This window comes from Pleurodeles waltl, chromosome 6 (genome assembly GCF_031143425.1).
Source record: "Pleurodeles waltl isolate 20211129_DDA chromosome 6, aPleWal1.hap1.20221129, whole genome shotgun sequence".
Lineage (NCBI taxonomy): Eukaryota > Metazoa > Chordata > Amphibia > Caudata > Salamandridae > Pleurodeles > Pleurodeles waltl.
In genome coordinates, this window is record NC_090445.1 from 1112738557 (window position 1) to 1112761614 (window position 23058).

The window sequence follows — 23058 nt, forward strand, 5'->3', positions numbered from 1 at the left end:
AGCAGACACCTCTGCTACTTCTTCACTACCTCTTACTCGGTCCCCAAAGTTCAGTCTAACCTTCTTCACAAATAATCCCTCTTTTTCCTTGCTCCCTATCTAGGCCAGCAGTTTACCAGCCTCGTCTCCTGCCTCGTAGATGTACTTTTCTATGGCAATGTGGGTTAGTTTTACCTCATTGTGGGCTATCAGGCGATAATTCTCTCGGGTCAATTCAAGGTCCCTTGCCAGCTGAGGCGTAGGGCTAGTTGTGTATTCCCTATCAAGTTGCATTAGTCATTCATCCAGATCTATCAACCTACTAGTAAGTTCCTGTCTATCTCTGATCGCTCACGCTATGATGATTCCCCGGATTATGGACTTCTACGCCCCCCGTACTGTAACCTTCCTCTGTAGAGTCCCTTTGTTTTCCTTAAAGTAAAGTTTGGATGCCTTACCCAAGCGACAAAGCTCTTTTTTTATTGCCTAGGTGGCATGTCGCCATCCTCCACTTTCTGATTCCCATTGGTTCGTCACCAGAGTAGGTGATCTCTAGTGGGGAATGATCGCTCAAACCTCTTGCAAGATATCTTGCCACTGTGAAATTGTGTATGTCGTCTCCAGTAGTGAACAAAAATCCGTCCTAGAGTGCATATTGTGGATGTGGTAGTGGAAAGAGTATGTTCGCTCCTGTCCCCAGATTTCCCTCCGTATGAAAAAACTGCCTGCTCAGTGTTTGTTTCCCTTTGGTCACCTCTCCCTCATTTCTCAGACTCATAATATCTAGTTAAGAGTCAAAAACTAGATTGAAGTTCCCGCCTAAAATTGTAAGGGACTGGGATTTAGCTACAAGGAGCTCTCCCCACCTTTCCCAATGCCACCATCTGCACCCCTGGTGGATCATATACATTCAGTAGAAGTACAGCCCCGCCCTCCCATTCTTCTCCCAGGCCAGCTAATCAACCCATGTGTGGGTCACGTGAAGCGGGTCCGATCTTTTGAGGAGTATTACTACCCCCTGCCTAGAGCTTGAGAAATGTTGTGCGGAGCATGCCAATCTATACATCCTCTCCCCAGACCACTGAGTTGAGTGTCCATAGGATAAGTCTCTTGCAAGAACACTATATCCGTTTTGTATCTATTGAGTGCTTTGATGATCAGTCCTCTCTTCACTTTGTTACCCAATCCATTAGCATTCCACATTCACAGTCTTAGCTGCTGGGAGCACGTCATGGTGGCCAAGATTTCTCAATTTTCCAGTCCCTCCCATCATTGAAGACTCCCGTCCCTCACTTAACCTGGTAAACTGACTCTGATACATTACTAACTAATCCTTCAACACACCCCCACCCTACCTACCGTGATCTTTCAGTTGACCCCCCCAAAATTCACAGTATGTATGATCCCAAACGCTAAACAACATATGAACTGTTTGTTGCCGTGTGGCTGGGGCGTACTCAATGGCAGTGATAGATGCCAGCAAGTCTTGGATCAGCAGTTCAGGCAGAGACTAGCAAAAGTTCCCCACTTACTTGCACGTAGACCCTGCTATCCCAGTAAAGGGGTGGGAACGGGGGGGGCCCGGGGTCAGAATGTGTTCTCTCCATTGCTCGCAGACAAGAATCCCTGTATCCTGGCAGTCCAATGTAGACCAGTGCAGGCCATGCAGCTGTCATCAGAGTGAGTTTCGGCAGCTGTTCTTCTGCGTTTGTTCCTGTTATGTTGTGTTCAGAGCTGCTGTTCCTTGCATTCAGAACCAGTGTCCTCCATTTATTATTAGCCAAAACTGCGTTGGTTATCCTTATCTCTTGAACAGTTTTTTTCTGTTCCTCCTTTGTTTGCTCCTTGGTTGGGAGTGACTTTGCCATTTTGCTTTTTCCAGCCTCTGGTGAGTGCTGGTTTCCACTCTCTGGGTTTCATATCACTGGGCTGCGGGTTCGACCATAGCCCCATCCATTCTGACCAGGCCATAGCCTCCGGAGCTGTGCAAAAGAAATGTGTCTTTTCCCTGTGTATAATTCTCAACTTTACAGGGAAGATGAGCAGGTATTTCTGGTGCAACTGTCAGAGTATTTTTTTAACTGGCACAAATGTCCCTCTCTGGCTTTGGAACTGTGTGGTATGGTCCGGGTAAAATTTGTCCTTGAGCCCTCTCAGTATTCAGGGCCCATGCTCCTGTGCACTTTGCAAAATTACATCCCAGTCGCTGAAGTTCAAGAGGCATATTATTATGGGTCATATATTTGCTCCCCACACTGGTGGTTTCGCATGCATTCGATGGGCTCTCTCGACTTAGAAAAATTGATGTTTATCCGTTAAGTACAGTTTCTGCTAACTAGTTTTCCACCATTAGTTTCACGATAGGGCCCTCTGTTCCCTCAGGAATACCCACCAGGCGCACAATGCATCTGTAGCCCCTACTTTCCGTGTCTTCCATGCAGTCTGCCAACATCATTTTTTCCTTATCGATAAGTGTACATCTCATCACTAGGTATTTGACTGATGGGTGGATGATGGTAATTTGCGTTTGTCTCTTAAACTCTCGTGGACGTTTCTTATGATCCTCTCACAGTAGTCCTGCTTTCATGACTACTGTGGCAATTTGTTCCTCCAGTGTCTTGGTGTTCTTTATTGCCTCCAGGATCATAGCGGTGTGTTTCGCCAAGGAGTTCCCCCTAATTTCACATCTGTTCTGGAACCGCTGTCACCGGAACTGCCATTTCTGCCTGTGTGCCACCCACTGTGCTCAGTTTCTGCCCATCCCTTCAGGGGTTTCTGAGTGGTATGCTCACCAATGCAGCCCGCAACACTTTCTTCTGCTGCATGAGGAGGGGGTGAGGGGAGAAGCAACCCACAACGTCCACTCTATTAGGAGCTTGTCTCCATGCAGGTTTCTATATTTAATTTCAAGCTGTGTTCCCACAGCATCTGAATAACCCCTCCCCATATCTAGTATATCTTAGTGCCTGTTCAACTGGGTTAGCTATATAGGCAGTGCTAGCGCCAATGCGGGGAGAAAGCCACAGTCGCCAGCCCTCCTCTGTCCTCCTCTCCAAGAATCCCCAGGTGCCTGCATGTTGGGTAGTTTTTAGCTTATTTGGATCTGCCGTTTGTTAGATCCCCTAATACTTCTGTTCCGCCAATCCCTCTCATGCAGGTCTCAGGGGTACGAGTGTCAAATGCTCCAGCAGTATTGTTCGCAGTTGTGGTGGGCACCTGGCCTTCCCCAGGGTTCCCGCTCCAATGCCTCCGACAACCGAACGGTTGCAATCACCACTGTCTCCTTTAGGTATGTGGTCTGACTGAGATTGGGCCCAGCGACTCTCCCTCATTTTCAGGGATCCCAATCAGGAGTATTGCGTCTATCTATATTCACAACATGCCTCAGGGGCACAGACCTGCCTTCCTGGTGGCGCATGAGGCTTTTTGACCGCCCCAGGAGGCTGGCACTGACCCATTTAAGTCTGTACCTCAGACTTGGCAGCGTGCTCGTCCGATGGAGAGTACCAGTCAATCACACAAGACTGGGTGGGCTCAAGGCCTTGTCCTTCAACCGGTCCTTTTAGTATGGTGCACCTTCTGCACTCCACCCCTGTCCCTGCTTCGCGGTGGGCAGATCAGCCGATCGCGTCCCCCTCCAACTCTCCCAAGGCCTCACTCCTTGCATGTAGTGGCCTTGCGAGCCATCATCCTGCTTGTTTGCAGTCTCTGTTTCAGCCTTTGCAAACCTTGCCCCAATGCATTTTCAAGGCCTGCTAAACCTCCTGGAGGACGAGGCAGTGCATCCTGTCTCACCGCCACAGAGATACAGTGCCCATGTTAATCAGGAATTACAGCCCTCGAGGCCCCCGTATAGAGGGAGCTCACCCTGGAACGTCTATCTTCATGCCCCTTCATGCCATGCCCCCCTCTCCAAGATTTTAACTCAGGAGAATCAGGATGTTATTAAAGACTAGGAGGCTAGTATTATCCCTCCTTCCTCTCCTTGGGAGATGGTAAATTGTGAATAGATATTTTGGATGGTACTTTGGATCTAACGGTTTTTTAATAAATTCAAGTTTTATTATGTTTTAAAAAGGCAGAATGGAAAATCTCAATATGATCCTATTACGTCTTATGATATTTTTTTTGTTTTGTTGCAGAGAATCAGTCTTTCGGTCTAAGAGTCAGGAAAGACGTTCCGCATTCGAAGTACTGTATTCACAGACTTTGAACAATTTGTTGTTCTCAGCACCTGAAAGAGGAACAGTTTGGTCAGCAGAAATGTTTATATTACTTCAGTGGTCTAACCCCATTATATGTTCTTTTCAATATTCCAATGGATTGGATGTTTTTTAAAAGCTGCATAGCCTCTGGCGTTTCAGAAAATCTTTCCTTCTACCACAGAACCCCCCCCCAAAAAAAGGGAATACAAGCCCCAAAGGGCACCTGAGTGCTAATGCAACATCGCTCTGAATGTCTGCACCTATACGTTTTTGGACCTACTTGGGCTGCCATACTGTTGACAAATCTCTCAGCACCATTACAAAGGAACTGCTCTTCTTCAACACAAGTCTACCATATGCTGCCAGGGTATTCAACCTTCATATTTACTCACAGAGTCATAGTCGTGGCACCTCTAGAACAAGGCCCGCCAACTATGGCATACCTTAGTCAATATCACACTGTCAGAACAGACTCATTAGTACCAAGTGTAAACACATATTAACACAGTATGTATGAAAATGCTACTCTTCCGTGGCAATCATTCAAACATTTCCTTGCCTAAACCCAATATCAATGTACATGATTTAGAGCTCTGCTCAGAACCTCACAAGTGTTGCAAAACTCTTTCTATACTGGCCGCTCTGTAGCCATAAATACTCCCATATATGTACGCAAACTTTAATTGCAACGTATCAGACAATGACAATCATGAGGATGTCTTACATGTGTAAACTGCAACCTATAAAAAATGTTTAAAAAACAATAACAGCACCTGACATTCCTGGCATATCACTCCCTCCTATCAACAGCCTCAACTAACACAAGAATGCTCCCTTCTTGGCACTGGCATAATTGCCAGGGGCACCATCTTACCACCTTTAATAGTTATCACTTACCCAGACATAAGCTGAAGACCAAATGTAATATATTGGCCGCGTAAAGGACTGCTGCAGTTCAGCATAATGTTTAAGAGCAGAAGCAACAAAATAACTCAATAAGTGCTAATTGTGAATTTGGAAAGAAGCCTGTTCTTTGGTACAATTGCCACTTTCTCTTTTACCTTCCTGTTTTGGTCTGGTGGAAGAAGAGACACAAGAAGACAACCTTGTGGCAGATAATAGGAAAATGACAATTTAGGACACACTCATTTCTTTCTTTACCTTCTGAAATTCAAGCCTCACTGGGATTAAGAAAACTCACCACCGGAAAACAAAAGCAGAAATGTGAACACCGGCATATACCTACTTCCACCACAGGCTTGAATGAAGAAGAGCTTTGGTTTCCCACGTAGAGTTGGACAGTGTTGCCCATCAAAGTAGGTGACCACCCGTTCCACAGGAACTGAAATACCATCTGTACCATAAACCCCTCCAGGAAGTTGACTATGGCGGGTCTGAAATATTAAGTGGTAGAATGAAGCACTAAGAAAATAAGCACTGTGATTTGACACCAAAATATCAATATTAAAGCAGTATTCTGTTTTAACTTCCCCACTGTGATGACCGCGCAAAACTGGCAGGACCTCAATTAAATATTCCACTTTGAAAGTACAGAAGCTGACCGCACAACACTGGTTTCAAAGAAAGGAGAACTTGGGGTCGCATCTTCCTATTATAGTTACTGAATGGTGTGTCAGAAATAAATGTCAAACATTTAGTGTCAGGAAGAAGCGGGCATGGCCAAAAACATGGAGGCTGTCCTCAGACATCTGAGGAGGGGCAACCCATTCAGTGTTTTCCCATGCAGTACAATGCAGCAGTTTTTGTGTTGATCCCATCAGAATCTAGGTATAGTGCTTTTTGCTTTGATGGTGTGCCATAATGCAGAAGGGAATAATCTGTCTAAGTTGGGTTCAACTAACCTCAGGTGGAAGTTGGGTCCTAGTGTCAACTAGCATCTTGCCTCACTATGTCTGGGATAATAGGACATATGGGTAAACACAGCTACAGGTACTCTCTTCTCTCATGGACAGTGAAGTGAATAGAAACAGGTTGAGACATGGACACAGCATGCGCACAGTCCATGGGTGACAGCCATTCAGTTTGGAGCTAGTGTGTTAAGGTACTACCCCTTTAGGTTAGATGCTGCTCTTCTGCCAAGCTCAAGGTTTTCCAACAGATTTCCAGGTAGATGCACTACTGGCAGTATCCTCAATAAACCCTGGAAAACTTGTTTTCCCAGCATATTAAATGAACCCTACAAGACTCATTTTGCCAGTTTGCTAATTATTCCAAAAAGAGCTAGCCTTAGTGTTATTGCCGTTACTGTGTAGTATAGTGACCTCTGTGCGGAGCCATTCTGGGTTCTGCAGATGGCATGGGGAATGAAAAAATAGGAATGACTGTTTCCGTGAAGATCCTAATATGTTAGTTCATGTATACAGACATAATTTCACCCAGACATTTTGCTTGCTTTTAGGACTCAAAATGCCTCGCCGAAGACTCCCAACCTGAGATATTCCCGTGTGACTTGTATTTAAGATAGAGTTGGTGGCTGAATGTCAGTCTATTAATTACAAAGGTTTCAACATGACACAATATTGTGGGTAAAATCTCCACAAGCAGAACACTGTGAGGGTAAAAATACATTAGTAAGTATAGATTTTACTGTTCTTAACTCCACATATAAGTACCTTGCAGATATTTATATAATATAATGTCAAGCTATGTCAATGGAGATAAGTGTAGCAAACCTATGTTTACCTACATTTGCGATATTCTTGTCAATATTTTGGTCATATTTAGGCATGTCGATATTTAACTATCAATATTGTGATAGTATATCTCAGCCCGTAACTAAGTTTACTAGTCCAATTGGGATTATCAGCAGACTCGTGATAAGCCATAAAATCTGCATGTTTGCTTCAAAGTAAAAAAGTAAAAGTCAAAGGTGTTTTTTTGTATTGATTAAGACCACAACAGGGACCTACAATGTAAAATAAAGTTACCAGAATCATACTGTAAAGCCAAGTGTACATGTACATAGAATATTTAAACCAGATTAAGAAAAGATTTTTAAAAAGTATATACATTATATCACACAAATTCTTTTGCAGCAGACTTTATAAAAATGTAACATTTCATCCGTACTTGTTATACTGAACTTAAAATATAATGGAGCTGTGTATTGATGGCGCACTGCTGAGATTACGGGACAAATATCAGGTGTGTCTTAAATCTTGTGGAATTGTACCAACGGCTCTTATAGGGATTTACTGGAAACAACCCTAGCCTAAGTAACAATATAGTCCACCTAGTGCCTTGATCTACGTTGAAAGATAAATACTTTTGTAAATGTGTATCATCTCGAGCAACCAGAGAGGGTTTATTAAATTATAACTTCATAAAATGATTAATGTCACTTAAATGAAGTCCTCAGGATAGGGCTTTTTTCCCCAAAAGAGATTAATTTGTGTTGGCGTCCAGGTGAATAAGTATTCCACCTTACATTCCAACTTATTTAAGACTAATTTTAAATTTTCATTAAAAGTGATATATTTTTCCAGTGTTATAAGACATACGCTATTGGTCCAGCTCACTAAATTTGCCATTGCAAAAGCAAATGAGTTTGGAAGGTCAAATTCAGTCACTGTGGATGTACGGGGACTGTTTGGTTTACTGCGGCCATAGTGTGAAGAATCTTCCCTTCATAGTGATCGAAAAATGGCTATTGCATTATAGGTGCATTTTCTACAGCATATATGCAAGATGCATATGGAGAGAAAATACGTACATTTGAAAATTGGACTGGTAAATAGCAGAGATACATAATGAAAAGTAATGAGGCCAACGGGTAGCCTTGTTTTAGGTAATTCTTTGTTTATATCTTTGGGGCTGGGCCCTTACTTCCTCCCATTAACAGTGAGAGGAATGTAGTGCTGTAAGTAGACTCAGTAAATTTGGGGGGGATGACAATTATGCCAATGTCTTTCAGGGGGTTGTCCTGTCAACTTTAGCAAATGCCTTTGAAAAATCAATGAAGACACAATACAGGCTATGTAATTTTCTTGCCACATGTTCATTCATTAAAGTCTGGACAATAGCAATATTACCAATCACAAAGTAGATAGGTCTGCATTCCGCCTGTTCTCGTTGGATAATTCCTTTAATAGATGCCCAGTCCTGAAGATGTTCTAGTATGCTGGATGCAAACATCTTCCCCAATGCATCCATAGGAGCGATCTGGCCATAACTGGCTGTCAATGTTTGCGAAGCTTTTTTATGAAGTAGTATTATAATACTCCCCTTTTAAGAGGACGGGATTTGACCTAAATGATAACACTGAGCAAAAAGAGAAAGAAGAAATTTGTTGCATCCCTCAGGATACTTTTTCAAAACATTTATGGGGATTTTGCCTGGGCCAATTGCTGCAGAGGACCTTTGCGCTTTTCAGATGTGTGCTATTTCTTTAAGGTATTAGGGGCATTACAAATTCAGCCTGATTTGCTGAAAAATTTAGTAGCCATTTATTGTTTTTGGAGATGAATTCTCCGAATATAGCATGGACATATTCAATCCATTCTGATAGTGGTATAGGGATAGTTAATAAGAAAACAAGTTACTTACCTGTAACTACATTTATCCAGTAACGGTATCTTTCATAATTCACATGCTTAAATCATCACCGTCGTCGAAGTGGGAGTCCCATGGTATCCTAAAGAGCAGTAAGTAAGAATATCCATAGGCTATAATGCTAGCAAACTCAAACATTTAGCCTATCCATGTCCTTTTGTAAAAAAGAACCAAACTTGGCTTATGACCAATCAGGCGCCAGCACCCTCTTGAATACTGCCAAAAGAGGCTCATTCCCTCTAGCACTAGAGCAAAGAGTATGCAAGGGGAGGAGGAGGGTGGGCCGCATGTGAATTTATGAAAGATACCAATACTGGATAACTGTAGTTACAGGTAAGTAACTTGTTTTCTTATCTAGTATTGGATATTCGATAAATTCACATGCTTGAATCTGAATAGCCAACAGTACTCATAATTAACTGTTATGCCCTTAGTGGATGGTGGGTGCGAGCATTTATGTGTATGTATGTATATATATATATATATATATATATATATATATATATATATATATCAGAAAACAAGATTCTCTTTCTGTTTTAGCAAGAGAAAACCGCACTCTGTCGTTGTGCCAAAAAATACTTTAACTTTTAATACATTAGTGAGATCATAAACAAACAAACAGGAATCCCCTGACGCGTTTCGGTCTCACCGGACCTTGTTCACAGGTGTTTCCTGTGTAGTAATTTTAGCGCTTTAAATAAAATACTCCAAAGTAACAGAAAAAAATACTCAAAGTTACACCACTTATCAAAAGTTACTCCATAACATCACTAATACACTTTAACAAAGAAAAATTAAACACTTTTTTATATACATGTTTACCAAATTGTAATAGTGTTTTAACTACAATCCACGGTGTTTTTCACTAGATTCCACATTGCAATGCATTCTTGTATATGTAGTTTATGACATTTCATTGAATCAAATTATTTTTGAATATATATCATAAAATCTTGTTTCAGCGGCTAATGGAGACTTCAAAACAATTTCTGAGGTGTATTAACAAAATATAGGGGCCCTCATAAATTTTTAATTTATGTTCACATTGGATTCATATTCATTTATTGCATATTACCTACAATAGCACAATCCCCAAAGTTTCCTATTAAAAAAGGCCCTCACTAAATCCTGCACCTCTGATGTAAGTATATTAATGTTTGGATATTATTCCTTCAGTCAACTTATATTTATAGCGCCAAAATTGTATGTCTATCTGACAAATGACAACGAGAAAAGAAAGCATCTTATCAATTGATGGAAATAAAATAAAATAAAATAAGAGAATGGCAACGTCTTATGAGCTATGACAACCCTTATAGGTGTACAAATAACTCTTCATGCTGATTTAAACCTAGCGGGGTGAGAGATCGGATATCAAGTATATGACTAGATTCCAGTTGGCGCAATTTCTTTTCTCTGTCACCACCACGTTCTGATTTTAGTACCTGATCAATTACATAGAATGTCATGAGTTCCCACTTACTATCATGTTTCTGTTCCATATGTCTCGCTGTTGCATAGCTCCTATCTATATTGATAGTTGCTCGAATGTGTTCTAAAATTCGTTTTTTAGTCTCACATATGGTACTGCCAACATATTTCAACCCACAAGGACATTCAATCACATATACTGTGAATCGACTTTTACAATTCAAGTGCTTACGTATCACTCTCTCCATGCCAGTATTTGTTGAGTACTCTTTCTTATTCACCCCAATTTTACATGCCTTACAGCTGCTGCATTTCCAAAAGCCAGTTTTCTGTAGCCAGTTTGTTTTTGTAGTTTGGAAGTGACTATGCGTTAATTTATCCCTTAAATTTGCTGTTCTTCTGAAAGTCATTAACGGGTATTGTCCCATGATTTCCCCCACTATTGGGTCCATTTGTAAAATTGCCCAGTGGTTTTCCAAGATTTTACGAACTTGTGTGGCACTCTGTGAGTATGTTGTTATGAACCTCAGCTGTTGTTGTTTGGCATGTTTACTGGCTTGATTTCCTCCATGAATTAGTTGTTCTCTTGATGATTGTTTCACCCGTTTCTGTGCCAGAGCTAAAAAAAAAATCGGATATTGTCTTGCCAGGAATCTCTCCTCCGCTAATTTCAAGTGCTTCTCACACTCTTCCGGCTCTGAGCAGATTTTCTTTATTCGTAGAAATTCACCATAAGGAATGTTCCACTTTGTTCGTGGTGGGTGAAAACTGTTAGCATGTAATATGGAGTTCGTAGCTGTTATTTTCCTATGCTCTTTTGATGTCTAATGTATGTAGTGCTCTTTCTGCTACAGAGTCTGGCTGTGGGCAGAACACTGGTAATTCTACTGTTTGATTTAAGTGGAACGGTGATATGACTTTTGGTAAAAATTTAGGATTTGTCAGTAGAACTACTTTATGCTTGTGTATTTGAATAAATGGTTCTTGTATGGTAAATGCTTGAATCTCACTTACTCTTCTTAAAGATGTGATGGCAATTAAAAATGCAACTTTCCATGTTAAGTATTGCATTTCACAAGAGTGCATGGGCTCAAAAGGTGGACCCATGAGTCGTGTTAAGACAATGTTGAGGTTCCATGAAGGAACTGGTGGTGTTCTTGGTGGTATAATTCTCTTTAGACCTTCCATAAATGCTTTTATGACTGGTATCCTAAATAGAGAAGTTGAGTGCGTAATTTGCAGGTAAGCTGAAATTGCTGTAAGATGCATCTTAATGGAAGAAAAAGCTAGCTTTGACTTTTGCAAATGTAGTAAGTATCCTACGATGTCTTTGGCAGATGCGTGTAAGGGTTGAATTTGATTATTATGGCAGTAATAAACAAATCTTTACCACTTATTTGCATAGCAATGTCTAGTGGTAGGTTTCCTAGCTTGTTTTATGACCTCTATACATTCATGTGTAAGGTCTAAGTGTCCGAACTCTAGGACTTCAGGAGCCAGATTGCTAGATTCAGCGATGCTGGATTTGGGTGTCTGATCTTGTGGGTACCTGGATGCGAAGTTTTGGCATTTTGCGTTTTCCTTTGTTGCAAATAGATCTATTTGTGGTGTTCCCAAACTGTGGAAGTAAGTATTCAGTATTTGGGGGTGAATCTCCCATTCGTGGATCTGTTGGTGATCCCGAGAGAGATTGTCTGCTAACCGATTCTGAATTCCTGGAATAAATTGTGCTATTAGGCGAATGTGGTTGTGAATCGCCCAATGCCATATTCTTTGTGCCAGGAGACACAACTTTGTTGAGTGTGTCCCTCCCTGTTTGTTTAGGTAATACATCGTTGTCATGTTGTCTGTTTTGACAAGAATGTGTTTGTGGCTTATTATGGGTTGAAATGCTTTCAGCGCTAGAAATACTGCCAATAGTTCTAAGTGATTTATGTGAAACTGTTTTTGGTGAGTGTCCCCATTGTCCTTGGATGCTGTATTGATTGAGGTGTGCTCCCCACCCTATCATGGAGGCATCTGTCGTTATTACATATTGTGGCACTGGGTCTTGGAAAGGCCGCCCTTTGTTTAAATTTATACTGTTCCACCATTGAAGCGAGGTGTATGTTTGGCGGTCTACCAACACCAGATCTAGAAGTTGACCCTGTGCCTGTGACCACTGTGATGCTAGGCTCTGTTGTAAGGGCCGCATGTGCAACCTTGCGTTTGGGACAATGGCTAAGCATGAGGACATCATGCCTAGGAGTTTCATCACCATTTTGACTTGTATTTTTTGTTTTGGATACATGGCCTGTATTACATTGTGAAATGCCTGAACCCTTTGTGGACTTGGAGTGGCAATCCCTTTTGCTGTGTTGATTGTCGCCCCTAAGTATTGCTGTGTTTGACACAGTATAAGGTGTGACTGTGTAGTTGATTGAGAAACCTAGTTTGTGGAGGGTTTCTATGACATACTTTGTGTGTTGTGAACACTTTTCTAGCGTGTTGGTTTTGATTAACCAATCATCTAGGTACGGGAACACATGTATTTGCTGCCTTCTGATATGTGCAGCTACGACTGCCAGGCACTTTGTAAAAACTCTTGGCGCAGTTGTTATTCCGAATGGCAACACCTTGAATTGGTAATGTATCGCTTAGAATACAAACCTTAAGTACTTTCTGTGTGAAGGATGTATCGGTATATGGAAATATGCATCCTTTAGGTCTAGTGTTGTCATGTAGTCTTGTTGTTTGAGTAGTGGGATTACTTCTTGTAATGTCACCATGTGAAAGTGATCTGATTGGATGTAGGTATTTAATGTTCGGAGATCTAATATAGGTCTCAGACTCTTGTCTTTTTTGGGTATGAGAAAGCACAGAGAGTAAACTCCTGTTCCTTTCTGGTGTTTTGGTACTAATTCTATTGCTTCTTTTAGTAGCAATGCCTGAACCTCTAGTCCTAGAAGATCTATATGTTGTTTTGACATATTGTGTGTTTTCGGTGGGACGTTTGGAGGGAATTTGAGAAATTCTATGCAATAACCATGCTGGATAATTGCTAGGACCCAAGTGTCTGTTGTTATTTCCTCCCAATGTTTGTAAAATTTGGTTAGTCTCCCCCCCACAGATGTTATGTGTTGGGGATGTGTGACTTGGAAGTCACTGCTTGTTTTGAGGAGTTTTGGGACTTTGGAATTTTCCTCTATTCTTTTGGAATTGTCCCCCTCTATATTGTCCCCGAAAACTTCCCCTCTGATACTGGCTCTGGTAAGTGGGTCTTGTTTGTGAGGTTGTGGGTTCTGTGCTTTGTCCTCGAAACCCCCTCTAAACTGTGTTTTTCGAAATGTGCCTCTGCCCTGTGGGGAGTAGAGTGCGCCCATGGCTTTGGCCGTGTCAGTGTCTTTTTTAAGTTTTTCGATCGCAGTGTCCACCTCCGGCCCAAACATCTGCTGTCCGTTGAATGGCATATTCAGCACAGCTTGCTGTATTTCTGGTTTAAATCCTGATGTACGCAGCCAAGCATGTCTCCTTATTGTTACTGCTGTGTTGACAGTTCTAGCAGCTGTGTCTGCAGCATCCATTGCTGACCGTATCTGATTGTTGGAGATGCTCTGTCCTTCTTCTACTACCTGCTGCGCTCTCTTTTGGAACTCCTTGGGCAAATGTTCTATAAAGTGTTGCATTTCGTCCCAATGGGCCCTATCGTATCTGGCCAACAAAGCCTGTGAATTGGCAATACGCCACTGGTTTGCTGCCTGTGCCGCCACCCTTTTGCCTGCTGCGTCAAATTTTCTACTTTCATTATCTGGAGGTGGTGCATCTCCTGAAGTATGTGAGTTCGCTCTTTTGCGCGCTGCCCCTACTACAACTGAGTCCGGTGTTAGCTGTTGTGTGATGTACACGGGGTCTGTTGGTGGCGGTTTATATTTTTTCTCCACTCTTGGAGTAATGGCCCTTCCTTTTACAGGCTCTTCAAACACTTGTTTTGAGTGTTTTAGCATTCCGGGTAGCATAGGAAGACTTTGATACTGGCTGTGTGTGGACGACAGTGTGTTAAAAAGAAAGTCGTCTTCAATGAGCTCAGCATGCAGGCTGACATTATGAAATGCTGCTGCTCTCGACACCACCTGTGCGTAGGCTGTACTATCCTCTGGTGGCGACGGTCTAGCTGGATAACATTCAGGACTATTATCTGACACTGGTGCGTCATAAAGGTCCCATGCGTCAGGGTCATCTTGACTCATTCCTGTATGAGTTGGGGATTGCATCATTGGTGGAGTGGCTACCGGTGATGGTTGCGGAGAGCATTGTGGAGATGGTGGTGGGGTTACTTGTTTAGCCACCTTTGCCTGTGGCTGCTTGTCTTTTTCCTGAAAGGCAAGTTTGCGTTTCATTTTAATCGGAGGGAGAGTACTGATCTTCCCTGTTTCTTTTTGGATATGGAGCCTTCTTTGTGTATAGTCTGGCTCTATTGTTTCCAATTCCTGTCCAAATCTATGTGTCTTCCTTTGTGTGGACAGTCCTTGTTCCTCAGTGTAGGAACTTTTCGGTTCCGAGGCCGGATGTTTCGGTATCGACACCTTTTCGGCTGTTTTTTTCGGTTCCGACGAAACCTTCTTTACTTTCGGCGTCGTGGTCTCTCGGTGCCGACCCATTTCGGTGCCGCTATCTCGGTGCCGAACCTGCTCGGAGCCACTATCTCGAGCCTGAGATTGCTGTGTGGCGGTATCTCGACCGGAGTCGGATGACTTCGCCCCCAGCGTGCCCTTTTTCGGTGCCGATGATCGGTCACCTATTTTTCGGGTTAAGCCATGGCCTGTTGGCGGTGGCGTCCCCTGGGCTTTAGTGTTTTTTTCGTGAGTTTTGTTTCTCGACATCTTACTCACGGTTTTCGGCGTTTCTTTGGGATCGATCTCATCCGAGTCTGATTCCTGGATGGAGAATGTTTCTTCCTCCTCCTCGAAACGCTCTTGTCCTGTCGGCGCCGACGCCATTTGCAGTCTCCTTGCTCTTCGGTCTCTTAGTGTCTTCCTGGACCGAAACGCTCGACAGGCTTCACGAGTATCTTCCTTGTGTTCCGGCGACAAACACAAGTTACAGACCATATGCTGATCTGTATATGGATACTTGTTATGGCATTTTGGGCAGAAGCGGAATGGGGTCCGTTCCATCAGCCTTGAAGAGACACGTGGCCGGGCCGACCAGGCCCCGACGGGGGATCGAAAAAACCCCGAAGGGCCACGGGAGCTCTTCAAAAGTCGGTGTCGATCTGTTGTAACTAACCCGATACCGAACGCAAACAATACCGACGATTTTTCCGAGATTCTAACTAACTTTCCGACCCGAAACACGGAGCGAAAAGGAACACGTCCGAACCCGATGGCGGAAAAAAAACAATCTAAGATGGAGTCGACGCCCATCCGCAATGGAGCCGAAGTGGGAGGAGTCCCTCGGTCTCGTGACTCGAAAAGACTTCTTCGAAGAAAAACAACTTGTAACACTCCGAGCCCAACACCAGATGGCGGGATGTGCACAGCATGTGTATCTGCAGCTACACATGCCATCGAACAAATATATATAGATAAATTAATACATAGCTAGGCAATAATTGCGCAGGTGTTAGAAGCAATTGTATATCAAATTAAACATATATATTCAAAGAGGCTCACCTTAATAAAATAGATGACGCAGGACTGCCTGTCCTACGACTGAATTAGTTCCTTGTGTCAATTCCAAAGAGAAATGTGTAGTCTTCCACGTTGCAGCTTGACATATCTTGTCTAAGGTGATGCCTTGAAACAGAGCAACTGATGTTGAAACTGCTCTTGTAGAGTGTGCTTTAGGCCGTCTGGTAAGTGGTTTTCCAGCCTTCGTATGACAAAACTGAATGATGGATGCAATCCATCGGGCTATTGTTGCTTTAGTAACTTCTGTACCCTGATGACCTTGGCCGTAAGAGACTAGTAGTTGGTCTGTCTTACAGAGTTGTTTAGTACACTGAAGTTAGAATTTCAAGCATCGTTTGATATCCAGTGTGTGGAATGTCCTTTCGGACACAGTTGATGGATTCGGGAAGAAAGTTCTCAATATCACTGGTTCATTTAGGTGAAAAGGTGAAGGCACTTTAGGAATGTATCTTGGATTTGTTCTGAGAAGAACAAAGTCTTCTAAGAAAGTGAGGTACGGTTCCTTGGTGGTAAAAGCCTGTATGTCACCGACTATACTAATGGACATAAGTGCAAGGCAGGTTGCCACCTTCCATGTGCGATACTTAAGCTCAGCTATGTGTATGGAGTCAAATGGAGCTTTCATTATTTGCAAAGGGAAAATATTTAGATGCCATTGAGGAGGAGGTGGTCGCGCACAGGAGGAAAAGTGCGAAACAGACCTTTCATAAATTGACTTATGAGCCTGGATGACCCAAGCAAGGGTGCATTTGCAGTGCGCCTGCAGGAGGATATAGCAGCCAGGTGAAGCTTAACTGAGGCGTGTCTAAGCCCAGTTTTAGATAGAGCAAGGAGGTATGATATAATCTGCTCTGGTAGAACCTTTTATGGATGTATATTGTTTTGTTGGCACCAGATACAAAACCTTCTCCACCTGAGCCTGTAATGTCTTTTTTGTACTGTCAGCTTGCGCTCTGGACAGAATTACTTTGCATTCTTCGTCAATGTTCATGTCATGGAAATCAGGAGCCATGCGTGTAATTGGAGAGAGGCTTGATCTGGATGAAATATCTGACCTTGTCTCTTTGTTAGAAGGTTATGCTTGCTGGAAAGTCGTAAGGGATTAGCCACCAACAGGAGAAAGAGCTCCATGTACCAATACTGTCTGGGCCACTTGGGTGCTATGAGTATGAGCTTGCAACCCTCTGATTTCATATTCTTGAGAAGTCGGGGCTCAATGGGAAGGAAGGAAAAGTGTATGTAAAGATCCTGGATCATTGCATCGAAAGAGCATTCCCCCATGATGCTGGGAGTGGGTATCACCTGGTGTAAAATTGACATTTGGTGTTCTCGTTGGTGGTAAAGAGATCTAAGGTTGGCTGTCGCCAGCATTGAAAGATCTTGTCTACTTCTTTCTGATTGATCTCCCATTCATGGCAACTGTCGCCTGTCCTGCTGAGAGAGTCCATAAGGGCGTTGTTGATACCTGGAACGTGTTCCACTCTCTTGTGAAGAGTGAGCCATTCCCAGAGAGATTGTGCTTCTCTTGAGAGGGACAGAGATCGTGTTCCTCCCTGTTTGTTGACGTAGTACATGCTTGCTGTGTTGTCTGTACAGATCAACACTGAGGATCCCGAAATCCGAGGGAGGAACACTTTGAGAGTAAGAGATATCGCTTTTAACTCTAACAGATTTATGTGCATTTTATTCTGTGAGGCGGACCATTTTCCCTGAATGCATATGTCTTGCAAATGACCTCCCCTGCCTTCCAGAGAAGCGTCTGTTACAATGAAATCTCGCATTGGAACTAGGAAGCTCAATCCCGGAGAGATATGGCTGGCTTGGGACCACCACTGCAGGGTCTCCACCATCTTTGGTGCAATATTGATTAAGTCATTGAAGGATCCTTGAGACTGGGTCCATTGCAGTTGCAATTCCTCCTGCAATAGTCTAATTTTTGACTTGCCAGATGGACCAAGGTGATTGATGAGGAAATCATTCCTAAAAGCGACTTGAATGCTCGTACTGAAATTGACTTTCTTTTTGAGATCACAGTAGCAATGTTGGCCAGCTTCTGTTGCTGTCCCATTGAGAGATAAGCCTTTCTTTTGACTGTGTCAAGTTCCACACCCAAAAATACTATTTTGCAGGTTGGAAGAGTAGATAATTTTTGGTAGTTTACCGTTAGACCTAGATTGTGAAATAGTGCTAGGCAGGCGGTGGTGGCCTTGGAGGCTAGCTGTGAAGTTGGTGCCTTTATCAGCCAGTCCTCCAAAAACAGGAAGATTTGAAAGCGCTTGTTGCGGAGAGTGGCTGCAATCGGCGCAGGACGTTTTGTGAAGATTCTTGGTGCTGACATTAGTCTGAAGGGTGTACCATGAATTGGTAATGGGCACTGGCCACAGTGAAGTGGAGGTATTTGCGATACTTTGCATGTATGGGGATGTGGAAATAGGCATCCTGGAGATCCAACAATATCATGTAATATCTGGTGTTGAGAAGATGAAGGATATCTGAAAGTGTGATCATACGGAAGGATTGTTTCCTTCGAAATTTGTTTAATTGTCTGAGGTCTAGGATCGGTCTCCAATCTCCTGACCGCTTTATGAGAAAAAAATGAGAATATAATCCTAATCCCCGCTGGTGTACAGGGACCTCTTCTATAGCACCCTTGGAGAGCATTTGGAATGCTTCTCGTTTTAGCAAGTGAAGATGAAGTGGATGCAGTTTCCCCGGAGGGTGGGCTGGTGGTTCCCGTACAAATTCTAACGTATGACCGTAAGCCACTATATCCAGCACCCATTTGTCTGATGTTATCTTATCCCAATTCCCAAATCTGTTGATAACTAGAGATAACTGGAGATGTTCGCCCCCACTGGATGGAACTGTGGAAAATATTGAACTGCAGCTGGTACCCAATGAGGATCATTGTTTATGGGGTAGAAACAAGCATCATGGGACTGGTTTCAGGGTATCACTATTCACCAGCCAGGCTGGCTTGAATCCAGTGGTGCAGTGAGCACAGGACACATGTCTGGGCATTTCCTAGCCACTTAGGGCATACAAGGCAACATCACAACACAACAAAATCATTGGCATAGCAGGTTTGTATACACTTGGGAAGCCTGTGTGCAATACCTGTGTTGGAAATGGCATGCCCCTTGTATGTTCTGGAGTGGGATTCAAATAGGCTGATGTGTCTGAATGAAGGACTTCATTGGAAATAAACGTAGAGACTACCTCGAAGAAGAGATTAGGATTTGGTTCTGAGAACCACTCTAACATAATGGCCCTTAAAGAAAAGTTCTTCCAAGTTTTGAACATGAGTTCCACTGGCCCACCTCAGGACGTAATTGCTCAGAGGGCAGCCACTTTCCAAGCAAGAGTGAAGTGGTTCGGCAGACAGGTCCATGATCCTCATGAGAACTATGTGAAATAGTCACACAGGAGCAGGAAACATCTGGGGTCGAATGGTCCATTTGAGGCCTTCTATTAAAGCCTTAATGGCTAGAAGTGGGAGTAGGGTGATGTGTTGCTTATTCTGTAAAACAAGCGACACACCAATCAAATGTAAAATAATGGAGGTGTAATTAAGACCTGCTTTCAGAAAGTAGAGGCGGTATTAGGAAGTATCCTGTGATGACATTGCAAAAGGAATGCCATGTGTAGCGCAACAGTATTTCAGGAAGCACTGCCATCTGATTGCATTATTGAGAATAGTCATGTATTCTACCAGGAGGTTATGGTATTCAAACTGTATGACCATAGGACCCCCAACCAGAAGCTTAGCTGCTGAGACGTGAGATGCCATAGAGTGTTGTGGTTTTTGAGTGATAATGTTTGACCTGTTGCGGAGCGTCTCTGAGAAACGTAGGGACAGTTCACAGTGACAGGCCATGACTGGCAAACCCATGTTAGAGCCGATGGATGGAAAGTGAGTGATGGTCACCACAGCCTTTGGTCTACGAACAGATTGAGTGGAAAAAGGAGGACAAACGTAAACAAACATTTCTGACCAATTCACCTACAGTGCATTGCTTATAGATGGTGGGTGTGGATGTTGTGTGGTGAATGTAAGGCATGTTGTATTCTTAGCTACAGCTTACAACTATGTTGAGCACATTCCACCCTGCTTTGCAATGAAAACTAGCACAGTTGTGAAGCCTGTTCAGACTAAGACTACTTCATTGTGTATGAGATGTAGAAGAAAAGGACCGGAGGGCCAGCTGAATAGAGGCCATCTCTGAATGGTTGATGTGGAGGATCTGTGGAACAGACTTGTAAATGGGGAAATGGTTTGGGTAGACTCCACAGCCAGTAAGTATGGCGACCGTAGTGAGCGTTTCCTGTGGAACTGGACTGAGGAAAAAGACGGTCCCTGCAGCAGGTAATTAGCATTCATTTACTGCAGACAGTGATGGTTATGGCCCTAACTACCAACACTAGATTCTCTGGAAGACCCTCTGCATGAGGCCCATGTGTCCCTAGGAACTTCACAACAGGCGCTTGTGTAACTTGCTGTGTAGGAGTACAGTTATAATGGATGCCATCATGATAACTAAGTGCAACCCTGTGCTGACCTTTACCTGCAAACTGTCTAAAAAATGTTGGAGGTTTCAGAGTGCAAGCAGCATTCTTCTTGCAAAATACTGGAGGAGTGGGACTTGGCCACATTGGTCGCTGACCCTAGGTTGAGAAGAAGCAAACTAGTAGTATGGGTGTGCTCTACGCACTCGTGTTGCATGGCTCTCTTGATCAGCCAGTCGTCCATGTAGGGGAAGGCGTGGATGCCGCACCCTGAGCAGTCAAGACAGCCATGCACTTTGTAAACACGTTGGGGGCAGTGATTATGCCGCATGGTAACAATTTGAACTAATATCAAAGTCCACTCACCACAAACCACAGTGTGTCCTCATTGCACTTGTTGGGTGAGTATGCGGAAGTAGGCATCCTTCGGGTCGAGGGTAGTTCTGAACTCACCCTACTGTAGAAGCAGCATGAAATCCTGGATCGTCAACTATAAAAGTGCTTACAACAGGACACATTTGATGCAGGATCTGAGGTCAAGGATAGGCTTGAGAGGCTTGCCTTCTTGTGGTATGAGATGGTGGCAGAGCGTATTATGCCACAGTGTTTGGGGTGGACAGGATCTATGGACTATTTTGCAAGCATCTCACCTGTTGGGATGGGCTGTTGCCCTGTAGACGTGTGTTTGTGGGAGGAATGTGTGGGGAGGTGTGAGGACACACAGATAGTAGCCTCTGAACTATGACATCAAAATTGTTGTGTTATTGTCATGAGGCAAACTCTGTCTAGTGGTGAGGAGAACGGGACCTTACAGCTATGTGCATTGAAAGGAAAACAGGTGGGTGTGGGGATGGAGTTAGTGTTTATTAAGGAGGCCCTATTCGGGGTTGCACTTTACTCCTCTGTCTCAACAATATTGGGCCTGCGCCCTCTCTCCTTTTGACCCCAGTAGGTCGATTGCTGCTACTATTGTCCGTCTTGCGGTCTTGCAATTCTTAAGTTGGCTCACCATCAAGACCACCGGAGGACCGAAGAGATGCACGCCACCAAAGAGTAAGTTAGCCAGATGTTTTTGAACTTCTGGTTTTAAACCAGAAACTCTAATCCAACCTGTCTGCATTCGGAGAGCAGTCCAATTGAATTATCGTGAAGCAATACACCAGGGTGAAGAAGATTAAGTCGCCACCCTTTGACCTGCTGCATTTATTGTCGGTCTCTCTGAGTCCAGTAGGGGAGCATCACCCATGCACTACGAGCCTGCACGAGTTCCTGCAGTGCAAACCACTACAGAGTCTGGCAGCAATTGACCTCTGATGTAGAAAGGGTCAAATAGGGCAGCTTTAAACTTTTTGTCCACTCTGGGTGTAATAACAAAAACCTTGGTCGGCTCCTTAAAGATATCAGTGGCCGGTGTAAACGTACCTTGAAACATTGGAAGGGATTGCATGGAGGGTAAAGACTCTGTGAGAAAGTCAGCATCCTCTGGCCACCTATGAATGACAACCTTATGTTAAGCAGCAGCCCTTTGGAGTACCTCATGGTATAAAGTGATATTGTCGGGTGTAGAGGGCTGAGCCAGATATAGATCCAGGTCCGTATCACCTGGTGGGTCCATCATATAATCCTTTAATGCAACGCTGAAGGGTTCAGTGGCGCCTGATGGGTCATGGCTTTGGTCAGGAGACCCAAAACTATCCCCTCCAAAGTAGGGGAACACTGGAGAACGGGACTCCTTTGAGAGTGGAGCGGGGTGGCCGTCTATGATATGACAAGCTCCATGGAGGAAATGGTGAGGATTGGGGTGGTAGAGACAAGCGCTGGACATAGCACCAGGGTTTTCTTGGGCGTGGTGTCCAAGGGTGGATTGATGGCTTTCTCAAAAGTCAGCTGTCTCTTTGGAGGAACAGGCTCAGACAGAATATATCCATTCCCAGCCTGAATGCGAGCTCAGTGTTGCCTGGAGTCAAGCTACTGTTGAAGTCGCTGATCATTAGAGACGAGATAGGAGGCTGCACTGGGTGCCTTCTTTTTGTGTGCCGAGAAGAGTGGGCTTGGCTCCAAAAGCTTCTGCACAGAGTCCAGCACTGCAAGGAGTTTGTAAGGAAACACTAAAAAACTGGTGCAGTCAGCTAGTGCAGCTGTGCTTCGATGCGGAGACCGCCTTTGATGAGCTGGCTGAAGTCAACAGGTGCTCAGAGCCGAGCGTTGCCGGTGTGGTCGGTGCCAAGGAACTTGTTGAAATCGAATACACCATGTGGGATTTGGAACTGTGCTTCAACGCCAAGTGTGGCTCAGGGGAGCTGGTCTAAGTCGACAGTGTGGCTTGAACCCGTGCTCAGATGCGGAGGCAGCTTCCAGGCTAGTGTCAACATTGACATGTGTAACTTGTCTTACAATTGTGCTTTGATTCAGAGGAGGGGTCTTTTGGCTCAGACTGAGTATCTCAGAGCCGGCTATGGGCATTAGCCAGTGGCAGACCCAAAGTCTAGTGTTTGGCCTGCATACCTGAGCTTGAACCCGTCGAGGGCAGTGCTGAGGTACAGACTGTTGTAGAGGGATAGGAGGAGGGGTATCAGTACTCACTTCAATTTGTCAGAAAGGGATAGGGGGAGGGGTGATAGTATTCACTGAGCAGTAAGAGTCTTAAACTCCAGAGTCCGATTCTCGTTCCAGATTGTGGATCTGAACTGCTC

General features: G+C 43.8%; 1 protein-coding gene across 8 annotated transcripts in view; it reads right to left on the reverse strand.

Moving 5' to 3' along the window:
• CASP9 (caspase 9) overlaps positions 1–23058 on the reverse strand; it is a 191539-nt gene that overhangs the window by 68024 nt on the left and 100457 nt on the right. For 4 of the 8 annotated variants that reach the window (XR_011204980.1, XM_069240264.1, XM_069240265.1 and 1 more), the window contains exon 7: positions 5431–5578. The exons of the other annotated variants lie outside the window; for them this stretch is intronic. Coding sequence is in view for 3 of the 4 variants with exons in the window: in XM_069240264.1 (XP_069096365.1) it covers positions 5431–5578 (148 nt within the window). In the remaining variant the exon portion in view is untranslated. The remainder of the gene's footprint in view (positions 1–5430; positions 5579–23058) is intronic. 8 annotated transcript variants of the gene reach the window in all.